General features: G+C 51.5%; 5 protein-coding genes across 5 annotated transcripts; 2 read left to right on the top strand and 3 right to left on the bottom strand.

Annotated features, from left to right (window-relative positions):
* Window positions 1-3,837: 3,837 nt before the first annotated feature.
* Window positions 3,838-9,492, top strand: PC9H_001521 (uncharacterized protein; the record flags this gene model as incomplete). The annotated part of the gene is made up of 24 exons (XM_036771171.1): window positions 3,838-4,149; window positions 4,205-4,264; window positions 4,317-4,338; window positions 4,394-4,499; window positions 4,549-4,745; window positions 4,796-5,735; window positions 5,787-5,835; window positions 5,886-5,927; window positions 5,981-6,219; window positions 6,280-6,304; window positions 6,356-6,418; window positions 6,469-6,493; window positions 6,551-6,591; window positions 6,648-6,709; window positions 6,758-6,953; window positions 7,008-7,163; window positions 7,231-7,474; window positions 7,525-8,202; window positions 8,250-8,433; window positions 8,483-8,550; window positions 8,602-8,720; window positions 8,771-9,063; window positions 9,118-9,380; window positions 9,458-9,492. 24 exons carry the CDS (start codon window positions 3,838-3,840, stop codon window positions 9,490-9,492), a joined length of 4,419 nt encoding a protein of 1,472 aa, XP_036637016.1.
* Window positions 9,493-9,871: 379 nt separating this feature from the next.
* PC9H_001520 (uncharacterized protein) lies at window positions 9,872-13,434 on the top strand (the record flags this gene model as incomplete). The annotated part of the gene is made up of 5 exons (XM_036771170.1): window positions 9,872-10,411; window positions 10,462-11,366; window positions 11,422-11,531; window positions 11,583-12,265; window positions 12,325-13,434. The coding sequence occupies 5 exons, from the start codon at window positions 9,872-9,874 to the stop codon at window positions 13,432-13,434; spliced, it is 3,348 nt and encodes a 1,115-aa protein (XP_036637015.1).
* Window positions 13,435-13,638: 204 nt separating this feature from the next.
* Window positions 13,639-14,760, bottom strand: PC9H_001519 (uncharacterized protein; the record flags this gene model as incomplete). Its single annotated transcript, XM_036771169.1, has 4 exons — window positions 13,639-13,889; window positions 13,942-14,338; window positions 14,416-14,479; window positions 14,531-14,760. 4 exons carry the CDS (start codon window positions 14,758-14,760, stop codon window positions 13,639-13,641), a joined length of 942 nt encoding a protein of 313 aa, XP_036637014.1.
* A 668-nt stretch (window positions 14,761-15,428) lies between these two features.
* PC9H_001518 (uncharacterized protein) lies at window positions 15,429-17,012 on the bottom strand (the record flags this gene model as incomplete). The annotated part of the gene is made up of 7 exons (XM_036771168.1): window positions 15,429-15,520; window positions 15,584-15,818; window positions 15,877-15,998; window positions 16,055-16,292; window positions 16,355-16,554; window positions 16,612-16,790; window positions 16,849-17,012. 7 exons carry the CDS (start codon window positions 17,010-17,012, stop codon window positions 15,429-15,431), a joined length of 1,230 nt encoding a protein of 409 aa, XP_036637013.1.
* A 550-nt stretch (window positions 17,013-17,562) lies between these two features.
* PC9H_001517 (uncharacterized protein) lies at window positions 17,563-18,749 on the bottom strand (the record flags this gene model as incomplete). The annotated part of the gene is made up of 4 exons (XM_036771167.1): window positions 17,563-18,494; window positions 18,546-18,570; window positions 18,634-18,666; window positions 18,714-18,749. 4 exons carry the CDS (start codon window positions 18,747-18,749, stop codon window positions 17,563-17,565), a joined length of 1,026 nt encoding a protein of 341 aa, XP_036637012.1.
* Window positions 18,750-18,793: the final 44 nt, after the last annotated feature.

Below are 18,793 nucleotides of genomic sequence, written 5' to 3'. Positions count from 1 at the left end.
TCCCAACGGGAAGGTTCAACGGCCCTTCCCTGCAGTTGCTTGAGAGTTTCCTAACACACTTTTGACATGGGTGGCTCCCACTGACGTACGCACACCATTGGTGATGTCGGTTTCATTCCTCTTTATATCCTGGGGACATATGTATAGGTACGAAAGTCCAAGGAGATCGATGGAATGTCGCGGAGCTTTGTGACATATATTCCCATGACCGCGGCTGGTAGAAGGTGTTCAAGGTGGAAGGGTGATCGCGGCCATTGGAAATGTTGATCTACGATACATGACGGTATCTATAGCTTGTGGAGTATGTCGGACCTTCATGTTACTTGCGCGGCGTTTTCCATCTTAGCGCTGGCAACAAATAATCCGCGCCACCTGTTCAGATATTGAATGGCCCGATCTGACCTTAGTAATTAGAGGATACGCGGATGAGACTATGTAAAACCTGGGTTCAACCTACATGTGTTTTACTTCATATTGGCCTACCATAACGTGTATCGCATTCTCTGATCTACGTAGTAACCGCTTAAATATGCCATGGGAGGAAGCTGGCATATGTTGTGAGCTGCGAGGCTACTATGGCTTTGATCGGCGTTACGATTTGGGCACCACCTTAGCAGGATAATGGATCAGCTGAATCATTACACCAGGGGAACATGTGATTGAAAGAAGTGCGGCCTGCGAGTGTGTTGGTTGGATGAAGGGCTCGAACTCGATATTGATGCGGGAATGAGCGATTATGTTGAGACATTGTTGAGACAAGGAGACTGGTACTGAGAATAGCTGACGGCCGAAGATTGAGACGATGGTGATAGTTAGCCAAAGGTGCGATAAGCGGCAGATATGTATTGTCTGCTCAAGAAAGCCGGCGTAGCCTGCAGTCAGTTATGCGTAACGATGTTAGGAATAGTTGCTCTACGTACCGCCCTATTCTACCGCCATTCTCGATATTCATATTGAATCCATCGAGGAAGCTCGATGATTTCCGTGTAGCTGAGCGTCACTAAGAAGTGCCTGAGCACGCATCTAGCGAGCCCGTGAAGAGTTGGGATGGTTATGCTGTTTGACGGTTCTTGCCACTTGGATCTTGATGCAAGAAACGCGCGAGTTATAACGGTACTCGTTTATGCTACAATTAGAAAGAGTGAAGGTGTAGACAATATAACATACAGCGTCGGATTCAGAGATCACGGTAACCCCTCCACCCTCAAGGTCAATCTATTGATCTGCTGCAAGCATCTCGTCATTTGTAGGATGTATCATCCATATTGAGGAGGTTCAAAATTATGCCGGGCCTCCCGTACCAGAGGCATATCTCACTAGAGCATACGCACTGTGGACAGCTGGGGTCAGGGAGGTTCTGGCCGCAACCTGAAGTTGGGCTTGCGTTGAGTCATGTAATGAAATTTGAGAAAACCTGAGCAGTAGCACCGGGTTCTGTTATAAGACGAAACCGTTACCCATGTAGGATGGTCGTCCCAGCGCAGGATTCGTTTAGACTTGATTGAGAGAGCTTGAAAGCTTTACATTACATCGGCGTTCGGGAAATTCAGCACTGTAGAGCTTCGAGCGCTTATTGGAATTTACTATTCCTTCGACGTGCCCGTTATTCCGAACTGCTCAACAGAATCTGCGCCATCCACGCCCAAGTCGCGTCTCTGAGGCAGACCATAAGATAGTGGCCGTAGAATCTTGCGACCAGACTCACCATTATCTCTTGCAGTGCACCATGGAAGCCCATCGGCGCGCCTTCAGCTAATGACGTTTCCGCCAACTCCTGTGGACTGCATCTTGGACGTTGACAAGGGCGTCGGTGTGTTCTACCAAGTGCTTTGATTCCGCTAAATTGTTGTATTCCTTCTTACAGACGCGGTGCTTATACCACTTCCACACGCCTACCTTGGATCGTAACTGAGAGGATGGACGGCCTGCACGCACTGAGGCTTTGGGGGAAAGCTGCTGAATCATTCTTTCCTAGTTGTTTTATGGATCTGGAAATCAAATAATGGACTTACTAGGTGCGTTGATAGTCTACAGCGTGTTAGGATCCTGCGTCAGGGTGAAGGTCAAATGACCTCGAAGTGGCCACCTGAAGTATGCCAAAGCTTTGGTAAGTTCAACAGTCCCTTTCACGCTATCGCCTCTTTCCGCATGGACGACAAAGAGGAGACCAAGGTCGGTGTACAAATGGTGAGCTGCCGACTTATTGAGGTCTTAGAAAGAAGTCAGTTTCATCTGACTGCTGGGGTATCTAACCTTAGAACTCTCCAGAAGCGCGTCGATGTTCGATGTTCACTGAGGCGAGCTACCTTCATGGCTCGAAATGGAGGTCGAGGTGCCCTGAAACTGGTCGCCACCCCCATTGAAGCGGCCCACCGCTGCGCTCAGGGCTAAGCCAGCTATGCAGCGCACCACTCCCTTCCCCTCGCTCCGCCAACAATAAGGACGTGAATACACGACCACCAATATGTTGACTCGCCGAAGCCCCATGAAGAAAGCTAGTCCTCGGTTTGATCGCTCTGACCCAAAGACTGAGCACATAGTTCTAAGTCCATCGTTCGACGTCGAGGAGGCGAACGACCTTGGAAGACGTCTGTGACTCCCTTGCAACCGGGAGGGACGGCGCCGCATAGGCGGTAGACAAGTGCGCCAATGAACAATCACCACCAGCAAGGTTTCTTCTGCGTATCGTCGAAGGCCTCCGAATCTCTGCCGCACCAGAGGTTCCATTTTCCTTTTGTCGCCGTCAACGTCGGATGCATCGAGTTATCATATTGTGGTGTCATTGTCACCGACCCGATCGCCCGCCGGGTCTCGTTTGGCAACAACAGTCAAGACTATAGCTTGTCTCCCATCAGTTGAACCGCTTTCGTTGGTAGGTCTCGACGCCGACTAGCGAACTGATATCGAAGGACACTGATATGATCCTCTGTGTTCTGCTCCACCCCCTCCGCCTTTGTGTGCGGCTTCTTGGGCTGCTGATACGCAGAAGGGGGTCCTAGCGCGGGCGAATAGTTTTTAGTTGGGATGCGTTGGGCAGGTGGGGTGCAGAATCGCAGAATCGCGTCCTGGCGTGATCGTTGATATCGACTCGAGTGCTTTGACCCAGTGCGCGTTGCCTTGTCTAGATGCAGGTAATGACTGGTATCGGGTGTGAAACATGTCAACTGTGAGTTGATTCCAGCACATATTTTCTCCCTTTCTTTTCCATTTTTGTATTTTTCTTATCATTATTTTATCGTGTGTGGAGCTGATGATCACGAATAGGTACCCTCAAGTACGTTGCCCAGAAGCCATATATACACTTCATTGTTGAATATGCATTAGAAAAAGCCGCGAGCAAGGGGGCACTTGCGCCTGTCCCCCTCATTTTTGACACGGCAACACGGCGAAGGAACTATCAGAGCTTTGACGCAACCCTCAGCTTCCAACGGCCTAGCCTGACTTCGGTACCGAGGATGAATACAACTGACTCCTACGCTTTGTCGCTTCCGTGAGTCAAGTCACAGCCTGCGCTGCTACCTGTCATTGACCCGTTGGTTCGCAGAACACGACAGACTGGCTCAAAGTCATCTCCGATGACGCGGGAATCATTGGCAAAATATCGTTCGAGACGCTCTGTCGAATATCTATCGACGGTGTATGTAGGAGTCACATCAACAGCAACACGTGTTCAAGCTCAGTGAGGGAGGGACAGGGTCGGTACTCCAAGATTCTCAATTCCAAACTCAGCGAACAGTGTGTTTTTCCTACATCTATAAAGGCCTGAAGTGAAGTGTAGGTGTGTTTGTTCATCAACTTCACATCCCTTCCTTTACTCACTACGCTCTCGTATCAGAGATGACCATTAGGCCACCCGACGTAAGGACCCTCTTTACAGAAGACCGCAAAACAGAAGCATCGGCTCGCTGGCATGAAAATATACCCCCCAACGATGTCGATGGTCACCACGTTGATGTCGCCTCGGCAAAACGCAGTTTCAACGAGCTCTTCCGCCAGATGTCCGGCCTGATCACGAAAAAATCCCAGGACACGATGCTAGGTGGCCCGGATGTCGAAAAGGCCGTCGAGGAGGACGCCGAGCCGTTCGATCTTAGGGAGTATCTGACCTCATCAAACGATGCAAACCAGGCGGCTGGAATCAAGCACAAAGTTTGTTTCACCTCGTTTTCCCGGTCATCCATATAGACTTAGAATTTCCGAACAGCGTGTTGGTGTTACATGGGATGACTTAGAAGTCAAGGTAATCGGCGGTGCTAACAGCAAGGTGGGAACTTCCACTAGTTGCGAAACGTCATCATACTCACCAATACATCTAGTTCTATACCCCTACTCTTGCAGGTAAGCATGCACCCTTCGTGAAAGTCCAGGCGCGATAAGTAATTCCATTGCCTAGATACCATCCGTGATTTCGTTCTATCACCCATTATATGGGTACTAAACTTGCTGAGGCCACTGCTGTTTCCCCCACCGCCTCCACCGACTCGCTCAATCGTACAAAAGTGTGTATTTCTATATCTGACTGTGCAAAAACAGGACTGATGTGCTCAGATCTTCGGGCGTATTGAAACCTGGAGAAATGTGCCTCGTCCTCGGCTGCCCCGGTTCTGGCTGTACTTCGTTCCTCAAGGCGATTGCAAACCAACGGGACGAGTTTTTCAGCGTCGAGGGCGATGTCAAATATGCAGGCCTGGATGCCGCCGAGATGGCGAAATACTACAAGGGAGAGGTTGTGTACAATCAAGAAGGTACGTTATTATACTATGCCACCGACGCGATGCTCATTGAACCCCGGAAGACGATATTCACATCGCCACTCTAACGGTCGCCCAGACGCTTCAATTCGCGTTGTCAATGAAGTCCCCTGGCCCTAACGGTCGTCTACCAGGCGTTTCGCGGAAAGAGTTTGATTCCGAGGTTCTCAACATGCTCCTTCGAATGCTCAACATCACACACACATCGAAGACACTGGTCGGCGACGAATTTGTTCGTGGCGTCAGTGGCGGAGAACGCAAGCGTGTCAGCATCGCCGAGATGATGGCTACTCGCGCTCGTGTACAATGCTGGGACAACTCCACACGCGGACTCGATGCCTCTACGGCACTCGACTTTGTGAAGAGTTTGCGTGTGATGACGGACATCCTGGGCCAGACGACGTTCGTTACGCTCTACCAAGCCGGTGAGGGGATTTACGACCTGTTCGACAAGGTCATCGTCCTTGATGAAGGTCGCCAAGTCTTCTACGGACCTCCCTCGGCGGCACGAGCATACTTTGAGAGCCTCGGGTTTCTATCCCTTCCACGACAGAGCACGGCCGATTACCTCACCGGTTGCACCGATCCCAATGAGCGACAGTTTGCCCCCGGCCGATCGGCAAGGGACGTCCCTTCTACGCCTGAATCCCTCGAAAGCGCCTACCGTACATCGGTGTATGCCCTGGAGATGAACACTAGCCGAGAAAACTACAAGATCTCGGTAGAGACAGAAAAACACGATCAGGAAGCTTTCCGGCAGGCGGTTTTGGCTGACAAGAAGAAGGGTGTTTCGAAGAAGAGCCCCTACACACTCGGTTTCTGGGGTCAAGTTCGCGCACTGACGATCAGGGAGCTTCAACAAAGAATGCAAGATAAATTCCAATTGTACACGAGTTTTGCCCTATCAACGATCCTTGCTCTTGTCATCGGCGGCGCCTACTTCGGTCAGCCCCCGACTTCAAACGGTGCTTTCACTCGCGGGAGGTGAGTTGTCATCTACAGCTTTGGCTGCGGTCAATTAACTCAACTGTTCAGTGTTATTTTTATTTCGCTTGTGATTACCTGCTTCGATGCTTTCGGAGAAGTATACATGTCCTGTAATGGTCTAAGCGATAATGCTAACTATGTCGGTAGATCCCAATGGCAATGCTTGGACGTCCAATCCTCCGCAAGCAGGTAAGTACCCTGATTTTTGCCTGGATCGGCGTTGATGTGCGCGGCCACTGTAGACAAATTACAGCATGTATCGCCCGGCCGTTGTCCCAATTGCTAACTTGTTCTCCGATATCCCTTTTTCGGCTCTTCGAATATTCATCTTCGACGTCATTGTCTACTTCATGAGTGGTCTCAACGCCAGCGGCGGTGCTTTCTGGACATTCCACCTCATCAACTATATGGCCTTTCTCACAATGCAAGGGTTTTTCCGCACCATCGGTCTGTTTTGCACCAGCTTCCATACAGCCTTCAGGTGAGCCCAGACGGTACCGGGGAATATGCTTAATACTAAGACCTGGATCCGCCATCGCAGGCTTTCTGCCATAGTCCTTCCAAATGTAAGTGCTCAAATTAAGCTTCAGCATGCTGAACTAAGTCATCGTCTATAGATGGTCGTATACAGCGGGTACATGATTTCTGTCGACAGCATGAAACGCTGGCTATTCTGGATTGTGAGTCCTCATAGTGGAGCTTCCCTGGACTGGACTCATCTATAGTGCAGTACTACATCAACCCAGTTGCGTATGGTACTACGCTTTGCTTCTTCTCTCACGAGGGTCTTCACTGAAATACATGATACGTAGCCTGGGCTGGTTTAATGGAAAACGAGTTTATGCGGATTTCGGTGTGTCATCACCTTTAACACCGACATACCCCACGCTGACGATCCTTGCGCCCCAGCTCACTTGCGATGGTAACTCGGTCATCCCAAGGAATATTCTGGGTGTGTTAGAACAATATCCGTAAGCGTTTTCACGAACCCATTACTCGTGATACTTCATGCTATCTAGTGATGGCCTTGGGCCCAATCAAGCATGCACACTCGCCGGTGCACAAGGAGGGAGCGATGTCATAACCGGCGAGTCGTATATCACCGCCGGTTACGCCCTCAATCCCGCAGACCTGTGGAAGCGTAACTTCCTCGTTGGTATTGGCTTCTTCATCGTGTTCCTATCCACACAGCTTTTGGTCATCGAATACTTTCCCGTGAGGCCTTGTTCCAAGCTCTACTGTTGATATTTGTTGACAAGACTGTCGTAGCGCCATACTGCGTCAGTTGGTGTCGGTATCTTCGCCAGGGAGAATACAGAGACTAAGAAGCTGAACGAGGCCCTGGAAGTAAAGAAGGCAAGCAGGCCAGAAAAGCCTGGAGAACACATCGTCGAAGCCAGAAAATCCAAGGAAAGGTCAGAAGAAGTGCCTTACGGTTGGATGGCGCTGTGGCTAACCTTTCGTGCTTAGCGTTCATGGGAAGCACCGAAAGACCTTCACTTGGGAAAAGCTCAACTATACTGTTCCGGTCCCTGGAGGCACGCGCCGCCTGCTGCACGATGTATTTGGCTATGTGAAACCTGGATCGTTAACCGCCTTGATGGGAGCCAGTGGTGCAGGCAAAACGACTTGTCTCGATGTTCTTGCCCAGCGCAAAAACATTGGCGTTATTTCTGGTGATATTTTGGTTGATGGTCGCCCGCTGGGCTCTGACTTCGCCCGTGGTACCGCTTATGGTGCGAAATCTGGCCTCATTGCAGCGGCCTTAGACTGACTTCATCATCAGCTGAACAAATGGATGTCCATGAAGGGACCGCTACTGTCCGAGAGGCTCTTCGATTCTCAGCGTACCTCCGCCAGCCCGCTTCCGTCCCACAGGTTGAAAAGGACGCATACGTGGAAGAAATCATCGAGCTCCTCGAGCTGCAGAATCTCACCGAGGCACTTATCCTTAGTTTGGGCGTTGAAGCTCGCAAGCGAGTGACGATTGGCGTCGAACTGGCAAGCAAGCCCGAGCTTTTGCTGTTCTTGGACGAGCCTACGTCCGGTCTCGACGCCCAAAGCGCGTGGAACCTTGTTAGATTTTTGCGAAAGCTAGCAAATCAAGGTCAAGCTATTCTGTGTACTATCCACCAGCCCTCGTCCCTGCTCTTCGAGTCCTTCGACCGTCTGTTGTTACTGGAACGAGGTGGCGAAACCGTGTACTTCGGTGACATCGGGCCGGACTCGCAGGTTATTCGCGACTACTTCGCCCGTGAAGGTGCCCCCTGTCCGTCTAATGCCAATCCGGCGGAGTTCATGCTCGAGGCTATCGGAGCTGGTGTCTCTGCAAGAATAGGCAGCCGTGACTGGAAGGATATATGGCTCGATTCCCCAGAATACCAGAAGGTCCTTCAGGAAATCGAGGATATCAAACGCGCAGCTCTGGCACTCCCCGTCGATAATGAGACCACGACATCGACTTGTGAGTCTCAACTTAGTAGAGACTTGATGAAACTAAATGTGTTCCAGATGCCACTCCTTTCTGGTACCAACTTAAGGTCGTTGTGGAACGCAACAACCTTTCTCTCTGGCGCAACCCGGAGTACATTTTCAGTCGTCTCTTCGCTTGCGTCTTCATATCCTTCTTCATATCGTTGACGTTCTTACAACTGGGGACAAGTGTGCGCGACCTTCAGTACAGGGTGTTCGCCATGTTAGTCAAGTTTCCGGTCTGATATACTAATCTCCTAACCACTTTTCAGCTTCTGGATTACTTTATTACCTGCCTTAGTTATGGCTCATATTGAACCCATGTTCATGGCAAACCGAAGTATGTGTCGCCCTCATTGCACTGTACCATCAGCCTGACACAGTGGTTTAGGGATCTTCATCCGGGAAGCGTCGAGTCGAATTTATTCACCATATGTTTTCGCCATTGGTCAACTCGTCGGCGAGATCCCCTACAATATTCTCTGTGCTATCGGGTATTGGGTTTTGATGGTAAGTCGGGGTGTTTCGGTCGGTTCAACACAGCGTGTAACTGGTGCTAGGTCTTTCCTATCGGCTTTGGCCAAGGCGCCGCCGGACTTGATGGCACTGGCCTCCAGCTGGTGGTCCTCATCTTCATGCTTTTCTTCGGTATCTCCTTCGGCCAGCTGCTTGCTGCCATCAGTCCTAGCGTCCAGGTCGCAGTGTTATTCAACCCCGTTATCAATCTGATTGTCTCGACGTTCTGTGGGGTCACTATCCCTTACCCGACTATGATCTCGTTTTGGAGGACCTGGCTGTACGAGTTGGTCCCCTACACTCGTACCATGGCTTCCACCGTCGCCACAGAGCTTCAGTATGTATCCCATCTAAGCCGTGTTGGTGTCAACGTCCTCACAGCTGTTTTTAGTGGTTTGATGATCACCTGCAAACCTGATGAATTTGCCATCTTTGATCCTCCCTCCGGAGAGACCTGCGCCGCATGGGCCAGCGCCTTCGTTTCCGTCGCAGGTGGATATCTAGACAACCCAGACGAAACCTCTGCCTGTCGTTACTGCCAGTTCCGCGTCGGCGACGAGTTCTTCGAGCCCTTGAACATCCGCTATTCCAACCGCTGGCGTGATGTCTGGATTTTATTCGCGTACTTTGTTTTCAACGTCATCGCTACTATAAGTGAGTACTTGTCTTCTGGATCGTTCTCTCCCCTTTCTTCATCGGTGCTAACATTGGTATCTGTCTCCCCTCATTAGTTGCCTCCCGTTTCCTGCGTTACGCTAAACGATAGAAGATACCGCCCTCGTCCTTAGTTACCACGCATCGCATTGCATCTTCTCATCACGACAATAGATTACGCACTTCGTTGGAATTCAAGCAAGTAGTCACGACTTCATCTTTATTTTCGTCCAGTAGTTTACGCAACGACCTAATCGTACACTATCGCTATTGTACACACGATCACTTATACCATCACCTTCGTTCTCCTCATGTGTCCGCTGATACGCTGAAGCCTGGACAGCTCTCGTAATATCCAGTGGTGGCGCAAGGGGCGCTTGCGTGATAGGGGAGACGCTCGAAGCGAATCTGCGGAGCGACTGCTAACTGACATCATACACCCTTGAACTTTTATTTAGCCATGGGGAGTCTGCTTCCTACATCTTTGAGCGATGCCTTCTACGACGGCGGCGACGTCTTCCACCGACCGCGAAGTGACCGACCCCATCACCCACCTCCCCGTGAAGATTCACGATTACACCGAGGTCGACCTTGAACAAATCCCACCACCAAATGTACAGGACGACGAACCACTACCCGACCACCCTACGAATCGCAAGGATGAACAGCGAAAGGTGCAGGCAAACAACAAAAGACACGCCTCCCTCGACGATGCTCTGCTGAGCGAAACGCGCATAGGCAAATGGGTCGACCCCCGCGACACGAAGAGCAGGATGGCCGTTCATACGGCTTTGGTAGCAGGCGTCGCCGCATTCTTCGCCTCACTTTTCTCTGTTATTCTCTCCAATCTCTATCACGGACGAATGGCTGCACCTGCGCGGATGTCTTGGTTAGCGAGCGCGTTAGCATCGACGCTGAGTCTCTCGCTGCAGATACTGGGTTGCGCTGTGGTGGCTGCCGTCGTAGTCGTGGTGTACGTCTACGCCATCGCTCGCATGCCCGAAGAGCTGCCTGTCGTTGAGTCGACTAATGTGCGTTCAAGCTTCATCTCATTGTGTCATTGATGCTGTAACTTCTGCAGGTCTCTCATCCGCGGGAGAAAGAGTCTGCACCTCCAGCTACTGACCTTGATCAAACGACTTGGCTGAACGCCTTTCTCGTATCCCTGTGGCCTATCATCAACCCGACCCTGTTCACCCCCCTAGCCGACATTCTCGAGGATTCGCTCCAAGCCTCGCTACCCGCGTTCGTCAAAGCCGTCAAGATAGCTGACATAGGACAAGGTATCGAGCCTGTTCGCATCAGGCAGGTCCAGTGGCTCGATGCCACACGGAAGAAGAACAAGACCAACAAAGGGGACGCAGAAGACGAGGAGGAAGCGGGGGAGTATGTTTGTCTTGAGCTAGGACTCGTGTATCGTTCGACCCTCCCCTCGAAAGGTCAAACAGCATCTATTGAGACGCGGTCGTCTAATCCCCATATGGTACTTCATATATGGACAGTAGCAGGCATCCAAATTCCCTTCTACATCTCGCTCAATTCCCTCCTGTGTACTCTTCGCTTGCGCGTCGCCCTCACGCCGAACCCCCCTTTCACCTCTCTCGCGACGATCACTCTCCTCGGTGCACCGCACGTCTCATTCTCCCTTACCCCGCTCAGCAGGCATCTCCCCAACGTGATGGACGTCCCTATGCTTAGCGGCTGGGTTAAGCAGTCCATTAACGCTGCGATGGAGATGTACGTCGCTCCTCGTAGTATAAGTCTAGACCTTGGGTTGATGCTTGCCGGTGGTGAACGCGTGGATACGGAGGGCGTCGGTGTCGTTGTTGTGCGAGTCATATCTGCAAGCAAGTTCAGAGCCGGGGATCGGATGAACGCGTGGAAGAACGTCGTGCCAGGGCTTCATGCATCAGCGCGCGAACGTCAAGGCGACTCGTATGTTACGGTGGGTTGGGGGAAGTGGGGCAAACCATTGGGGAGCACTAGGTTCGTACATACTTTCCGCGTTTTCTTTGGACTGAAGTCGTCAACTTGTTGGCAGGATTGTCGATGACGAAGAGGTGCCCGTCTGGGATGAATATACTTTCCTCGTGGTCAGCCCAGCAGAGCTGAACTCCCATGAAGTACTCCAACTCCAACTATGGGATGCTGGTCAGCTTCTTGTCGCCCTTGGTGTATGATGCGTACTAAATGATCTCGCAGATAGGTTGACGGCGGACGACAATCTCGGCAACGTTGCCGTCGATCTTCGGGAGCTCATGACTAGTGAAGACACCCTGAAGCGCATGGCTAGGCGAGAAGATGGCTTTACGGATATCGACGGCTCGACTGACTGTCCGGGGACGATGATATGGGAGGTTGGATATTTCCCGAAAGTGGCATTGGCGACATGGTTGTTCGATATGCATAGATCTGGGCGAGAACATTGGCAGGCGCCTGCAAAGGCGGAAGACAGCGACGAAGAAGATCCTGCATACGCCGCTGAACGTGATATCGAGGGAATGGATGAGCGCTGCACGAATAGAAGTGGGCACACTAACACGGCGAATACGTACTCCCTTTCGGACGACGAAGACGTGCAGAGCTACGTCAAGCACGAACTAGAGGGAAAGGAGAAAGACTTTGGTGAACAAGCTGCCGAGATCATTGGAGGGACGCCGCCGCCTGACCGGTGGTCGAGCGGCATCTTAGCCGTAAGGATTGAGCAGATAGATGGCTTGGAAGTAGAGAAGATACGCGCGAGCGGCTCGGACGCCATTACGACGGAGGGCGAAGAAGAAGGCGAAAAGGATGGAGGGGAAATGCCGAGCGCGTACTGTGTGGTTGTTCTCAATCACGAGAAGGTATTCAAGACACGGACGAAGATGGTCACAGGAAAGCCGTATGTGCGTGTCTTGCGTTCATTCGTGGGCGTGATGGTTAACGGCGTTGATCTTCGAAATAGTTTGACGCAGGCTTCGAGCGGTTTATTCGAGACTGGCGATCCACCAGCGTCATCATCTCTGTAAGGGATAGCCGGCTGCATGAAGTCAACCCTCTACTAGGTGTCGTCGACTTGCCTCTGACGAGGCTTCTGAAACATCGTTCCCACATAACGGATTCATTCCCACTTACCGGCGGCATCGGCTACGGCAGGGTCAAGTTGTCGGTGACTTTCCGCGCCGTGGAGATGACTTTGACGAAGGAGTTGCAGGGGTGGGACACAGGCACGCTGGAGGTGATGCCTGGCGTTACCATGATTCGCACCGGGCAAGTTGACGACAGCGATATGGTCGAGCTACTGAAGAAGTGCAGGATATCGGTGCACACCACATACTCTAAACAGAGACTGGTTTTGACGGCTGATGAAGATGTGGAGGCCGCTTGGAAGGCAAAGAGGGCCAGGAGTGTCAAGTTGGCTGTTAGACGCAGATATGCAAGTTGCGTCGTTTTCGAATTCAAGAAGCACGCACTAGGGCCCGACTTGAAGCCTGCGTTCTGTGTGTTCTGGCTGAAAGACATTCCCGATGATGAAGAACTCGAAATGACCTCACCTGTTCGACACAACGAGGACGACGCGATGAACCGGGCACAGAGGACTGCCGCAGATGATATCAGCGGTATCGTTGAGGGTGTAGAGTTGAGGGTGAAACTTCGGTTTTGGCGTGGGTTGAGCGGGTACCATAAGAAGATCGCGAAGAAAGACCGAGACGTCGCTAATGTGATGGACGTCCTGGATTGCGCCGAGGAGAGCCATGGGCGAGGACGAGATGGTTTGCTAGGGGAACTCTCGGATACGAGTTCCTCGTCCTCTTCGTCCTCGTCCGACAGTGATGAGGAAGCAGGGTCGCATGGTGTAGGGGGCGTGGTCACACAAATCAAGGAGGTGAAGCGGAGGAAAGGGAAGTTGCATCGCCGGCACCGAGGGCTGATGCAATGGAGTGGGATGAGGAAAATGAAATGGGCGGTCAAACAAACGGAGGAGAATGTTGGTAAGGTCCGCGACAAGGTAGCAGACAAGGTTACGGGGAAGAGACATGCACGCAAGGACATGGGGATGGAAAGGGAAGTATAGTGGAACAATAATTTGATATGACACTTCTTTCTACTTGTTATCTACGTCTACTCTATGGACTGTTGTACTCTTGTAATCTATACGTGAGAGTCTCTATTCTAGCATCGGAAGAGGCTTTAAGGAGCGTGGGCCTGTTAGGACGACGACATCTAAATTAAAGAACTTGGATGTAAGCTATGAATAGCAGCCCTGTGAATGGCGAATTCATTTTGGGTTGTTAGTGCCCTTCTTTCCAGGCACGAAGAGCCAAGCCAAGGCGATGAGGAAACGAATCCCAGTGGCTATACCTAGCGTTCCTGCGGCACCGAGTTGGTGAAGCAAGGCTCGCGCGATGAAGCCGCCGGTGAAGATAGCCGTTATGAAGATGAGTTTGTGATCTCGAGAAACAACCGACCGGTTGATGTGGAACAGACGAGGATCATTCATGAGCTCAATCCAAACGGTAGTCAGTACGACTGGGGGAGAATGTTAGCATGTACAATGCGTAAAGGTTGCTGGATGACTTACTACTGGCGGCAAACTCGGTGTTAAGGCGTTTAGCAACAACGCCCTGAAGACCCATGCTTGCACTCATGAACCCGATGCATGCGAAGGTTAGTGCATGGGTCCACGCTGGGTCGCCGCGTTCGTCGGCAATACTGAAACGTGTAGGTCCGTCTCTGGAATCTTGGCTACTCTTCCAAATGGTGATGGCGGCGGCCATCGTCAGTAAGGACTGAACGAAAGTTGCGGAAACGAGCCAACGGCGTTTGTGGGGTCCGATGCGGTCACCAATGCGTCCCAAGAAGGCCCCCAAGAGGAAGGTCAGAAAGGAACAAAGAGCGTGTTGATCGGGGTTCCGGAACGCGGTATCCTGCGGGGTCGAGGAAGGCCCTTCAAACGTTTTGGCAACGGCTAAAGCAAGCTGTACAAAGTCAGCAATCACGTACAAGGCGCATATATGCGCGTAGTTTTGCTATGGGGCAGAAATAAATGACTCACCTGCACGAAATTCCCAGTTTGAAATCCACACCACACAAAGACGGCAGAGAAAGAGATCGCATCGCTATGAATTGGGTCAGATCAGATAAAGAACAAAGGCGGTGAGAGTGCATACATGAAGCCCGTCATGAAGCAGAATGCGGCCAGAATGCCAGTGGCTCTCGCTGGGTCGACCTCAGAGTCCAGATGCTTCGACAACGACGAGCGCCGCGTCGGCGGAAGTCCTGGAAGATCTTCTGTGTCCGTTTCTGATTCTGATACTGAGCGGGCATAGCTCGTCGACGGGGTCATTGCGCCGTAGGACTGAATGTGATGGCTGTCAGAGTTGAGTTTGGTAGTTGACATTAGAGGGAGGAGGAGGAGGGGAGGAGGAGGGAGAAGGTGGTGGTAAAGAAGAGAGAGATAAAGTACAGTCGGTAGCCGGCATTAGGAAATTTTAGAGGAATCATGGACATCATCTATGGAGCAGTCGAGGCGGTCTGCGTCGGCTCCAGTCGGTGGCACGAGCGGAACCTGTGCTCCGACAGTCCTCCGATGATGATCGAACCTCGTGGAGTCCCGGCGCTTACCTTTTCAGGTTCCCTCCTAAAAGAACACCGGCGCAGGAATTCACGAGAACTTCATGCTCATGCACCCTCAGACTGCCTGAAATAATGCACGCGCACGGGCTCAGCACGTTGAGCAGCCATGAACGACCTTGAGCAGCGCGCCAGGTGATTTTATGATATTTGTAGTAGATTGCCGGGCTTTCGGCCAGTCCCTTGTGTGAATACAGCCGTAGAAAGTCGGTATATGATTGGGACGTAAATCCGTCAATATTCCTATGGGTTGGTACAAGGGCCAAGGGCATCAGATACCATTGGGTCTCCCCAAATGGAGGCAAAGTGCATATTTCTTGTGAAGGAACTCCAAAGATAGCAAGCCAACGGGAAGCCGTCAAGGCTTTGCTGGCAACGAAACTACATGCAGATAGCTATAAAGAAAATGATTGGTCCTCGACGATTGTTGTTCCGTTAAGCAAGCTCGGCAAATCCCACTCTGTTACCTTCCAAGTCAAACGCGGTGTACACGTTCTGGAGGAACACATCCCCAACAATCCACCCGACTAATATTATGTGGTGATACCGTCAGTAACGTTTACTATGGCGAATTCGGATCTTGTACTCACTGCTGCCTACTTCAGCACTGGCGACTCCGGCCACGCAATCCTCAGATCCTTCCTCGACGGCTCCCAAGCTAAAGGTTTCCTTCGTGACAGGGAATGTCTTGCCCGCAAAGGTCAAGCTAATTTCGGGGATGCTCTTGCACGGGACCGTATAGAGGCCTGCACCAAGCGTGGACGCCTCTTTGGCCTCTGGGATAGCTTTGTAGAATTCTGCAACCTTGGACGGTTCTCCGATGATCTGATCACAGGGGTAATTAGGGTGCATCAATAGGAGGGAGGGGGCTAGGGATTCTCACAAGGGTTGTTCCGGTATCGATGATAGCAGCACTCTTCTTGATTGCGGTCTCATTGCCGGCACTCATAGAGTCCATTTCAACCATCCAGTATCCCTGGCGATGATTGTTCAGCACGCCATGTACTCCTCATTGAACGCAAGACTTGCCTGCTTTGTGACAGGGGCATACGCGAAGTCACCCTTGTATAACTTGGTGTTAAGTCCCCCGAGGGTCAGTTCTGAGCCCTCCTTCGCGAGTTTGAAAGCGAAAACGGGCTTGGAAACTTTCTTCTGGCTCACAAAGGACTGGAAGACGGGGGAAGCACCGTATGACGATATGCTCTCGTATCCCATTCCCATAAGCCCGTCTGCGGGGAAGCGCTTCGATGAGAAGCCTTCGGAGTACTCCTTTGCCGATCCGAGAGTCTGTGTCTCGGCCTATGAAAGGTACAAAGCTGGTCAATCGATCGACCAAAAGAACAAAGGACTGCGGTACGTACAGTGACTCCGGCGATTATCACGGTGTCTGTGAACTGGAGGCCATTGACGGTAGATCCATCTCCGTATTGCAGAGTGAAATCCTTCTCTAACGCTTTGGAGGTTTCGGATTTCGAAGAATCATATAATGTGTGACCATCGCAGTTCTTCTTGCAATCAGAGCCGGGGAGGAAGAGATCACTGCTGCCGGTGTCGAAGTCGACTGTAAGTTGCCGTCAATGTCTTATCTCATAGAAAAAGTTTAGAGAAAGGTGCTAACTCTTGTATTCCACAGGGGGCGTGCCGACGGAGATGGTTCCATACCACAAGGAAGATTCAAAGTCCACGAGCGGGTTTGAAGCGAATTCATCGGCGCGTTTGCGAGACGTAGCGATGGGCTCGACAGACATCCGCTTGCCGGTGTTCCGCTCGTATGCAGCATTTCCACGCCGAATTTTACTGCAATAATCTTGCAGTCAGCCAAAGAGTTCCAAACATTCGGACGAATATTAAATACCCTTCTACATAGCGGAGATGTTGCTTCAAGGCATCAAGGTTGACGGTCCCGCCGAGGCTCAACTTCGAGTGCTTCGCAATGGGTATAGACCTCCGTGTATCGTGAGGCAGAGCTGCCACGAAGAAAGGGAGAAGGACCAAGAGAGTGGCTGTAGAAAGACGCATATTGCAGAGAACCAAGGAGCCAAAGGGTGAAGGAACGTATTCCACTGGATGTCTGCTTCATTTCATCGACATTCGCCGTCTTAAATGCTTTTTCGGGTCGCGTAGAGCAGACGGTGTCTTGGCTGTACGTATGGGAGGGTGGGGCCGAACATTCTGTTCATACGAGCCTCCGAAGTCGACACCGCGCGGAATTGCGAAGGTATTTCTGCTCGTCGCCACTTCCTTCTGTTGTGTACAAGGCGTCATAGTGTCATACGCACTGAGAGCATATGACATCGGTTGTGAATAGACGAAGACGAGAAATCACAGTGCTTGTAGTCGTATGCAGGCCTTGACGACCCGCGAAGAGGCATGTGTCGACGTGCTTATCAACCAAGCGAGGGCGAGAATAGTGGCGCGCTTCTATTATTAGGCTTGCAACTAGCCAGAGGATCGGCCGTGGATATCTAAGTGTTGAGGTGAGGGTCGCAAGGAACTCGTTCATTGAGGAGACTTAGAATACAATATCCTTCATGCAAATAATACGCACATAGATGTTACAGTTTGATAATCACAATAGCTGCCAATTGGTGTCTTTCCCTTCGCCACCCAGTTTCTTGGCCTTGCCATCCTTCTCCAATTTCTTGAGGTGCAGATCAACGCTATGAGCAGCAGGCGCCCAAAGGGATTCCGGGTACGCAGCATAGATAACCGAAACTATGTTCCACGTCGTAGCAGACTGAGGTGGAGCAGTTCGCTCCTCAGCAGTATTCACCCCTCTGAGCACCTGCACGATCTGCTCCTCCCTTTCCAACCTGTGCTTGATATAGGTACTGATAAGGCCTGTGCCATCTGGGACGACGGGCCCATGCCCCGGATACAGGGAGGCGAAATCATGTCCCTCCGATTTGCCGAATTCCAGGAGGCTCTGAAGACTGCTAATGTACGACGCGAGGTCTTCGAATACTGCAGTGCCCTGGCCCAAAATAGTATCTGCTGTGTAGAGCGCTTTGTCCTCCTGGACGTATAAGCAGATCGAGTCGACAGTGTGGCCGGGTGTATGTAAGACGTGAAGCGTGCTTGAAGGGGCGGCGACAATCTGACCATGGCTAAGGTCATTGAACGCGTTGCCACTTTCACTGGCAGTATAAGAACCAGGTGGCAGCGACGCGATTATGGACGGCAAACTGTTCGTAGTATGGGGAGACACCGTTGCACTAGCCGGCGCAGGGAATTTGTGCAGCCGAGGAGGTTTGAAGGGGGCGTCGCCATTGCGTTCCTTCCAGAGTTTTTGCAGGATCTCTACGACGGATGGCAATCCATCTGTGTGGTCGTGATGCCAATGCGAGATGATAATGTCGGAGATGTCTTGATCTTGAGGACTATCTAGCTTCGCCTCGTCCCGCAGAGCCGATTCGAGCACCGGCACATATTCCGGACGACCTTCTCCCGTATCAATGAGAATATATGGATTCTTCTTTCCGATAAGATACGTGTTTGTCCCTACGGTTGTCTTTGAGATACTCTCTCAAAGGGACCGACGTTCAGGCTTACCTTGCAAGGTGAACTTTCCAGGGTTCTTGCGATATTTACGAGAGCGTTAGACTCTTCAAGTCGGCTCTAAATGGATATTGCCGCATACCTGACCCAAGACTCGGACGACGCGTTCGCTCAACTGCGGAAAGCGTGAATACTGTGTTGCTCAAAGTCATTCGAACCTACCCGAGAAACAGATCCCAGAGTCTCGAGCTTGTCCATGGAAGTAGCGAACAGAGACAGCACACACCAATTACCGGCGAACT

This window comes from Pleurotus ostreatus, assembly GCF_014466165.1.
Source record: "Pleurotus ostreatus strain PC9 chromosome Unknown scaffold_1, whole genome shotgun sequence".
NCBI lineage: Eukaryota > Fungi > Basidiomycota > Agaricomycetes > Agaricales > Pleurotaceae > Pleurotus > Pleurotus ostreatus.
The sequence above is the reverse complement of the archived record's forward strand: the minus strand, read 5'-3'. Positions and strand labels throughout refer to the sequence as shown.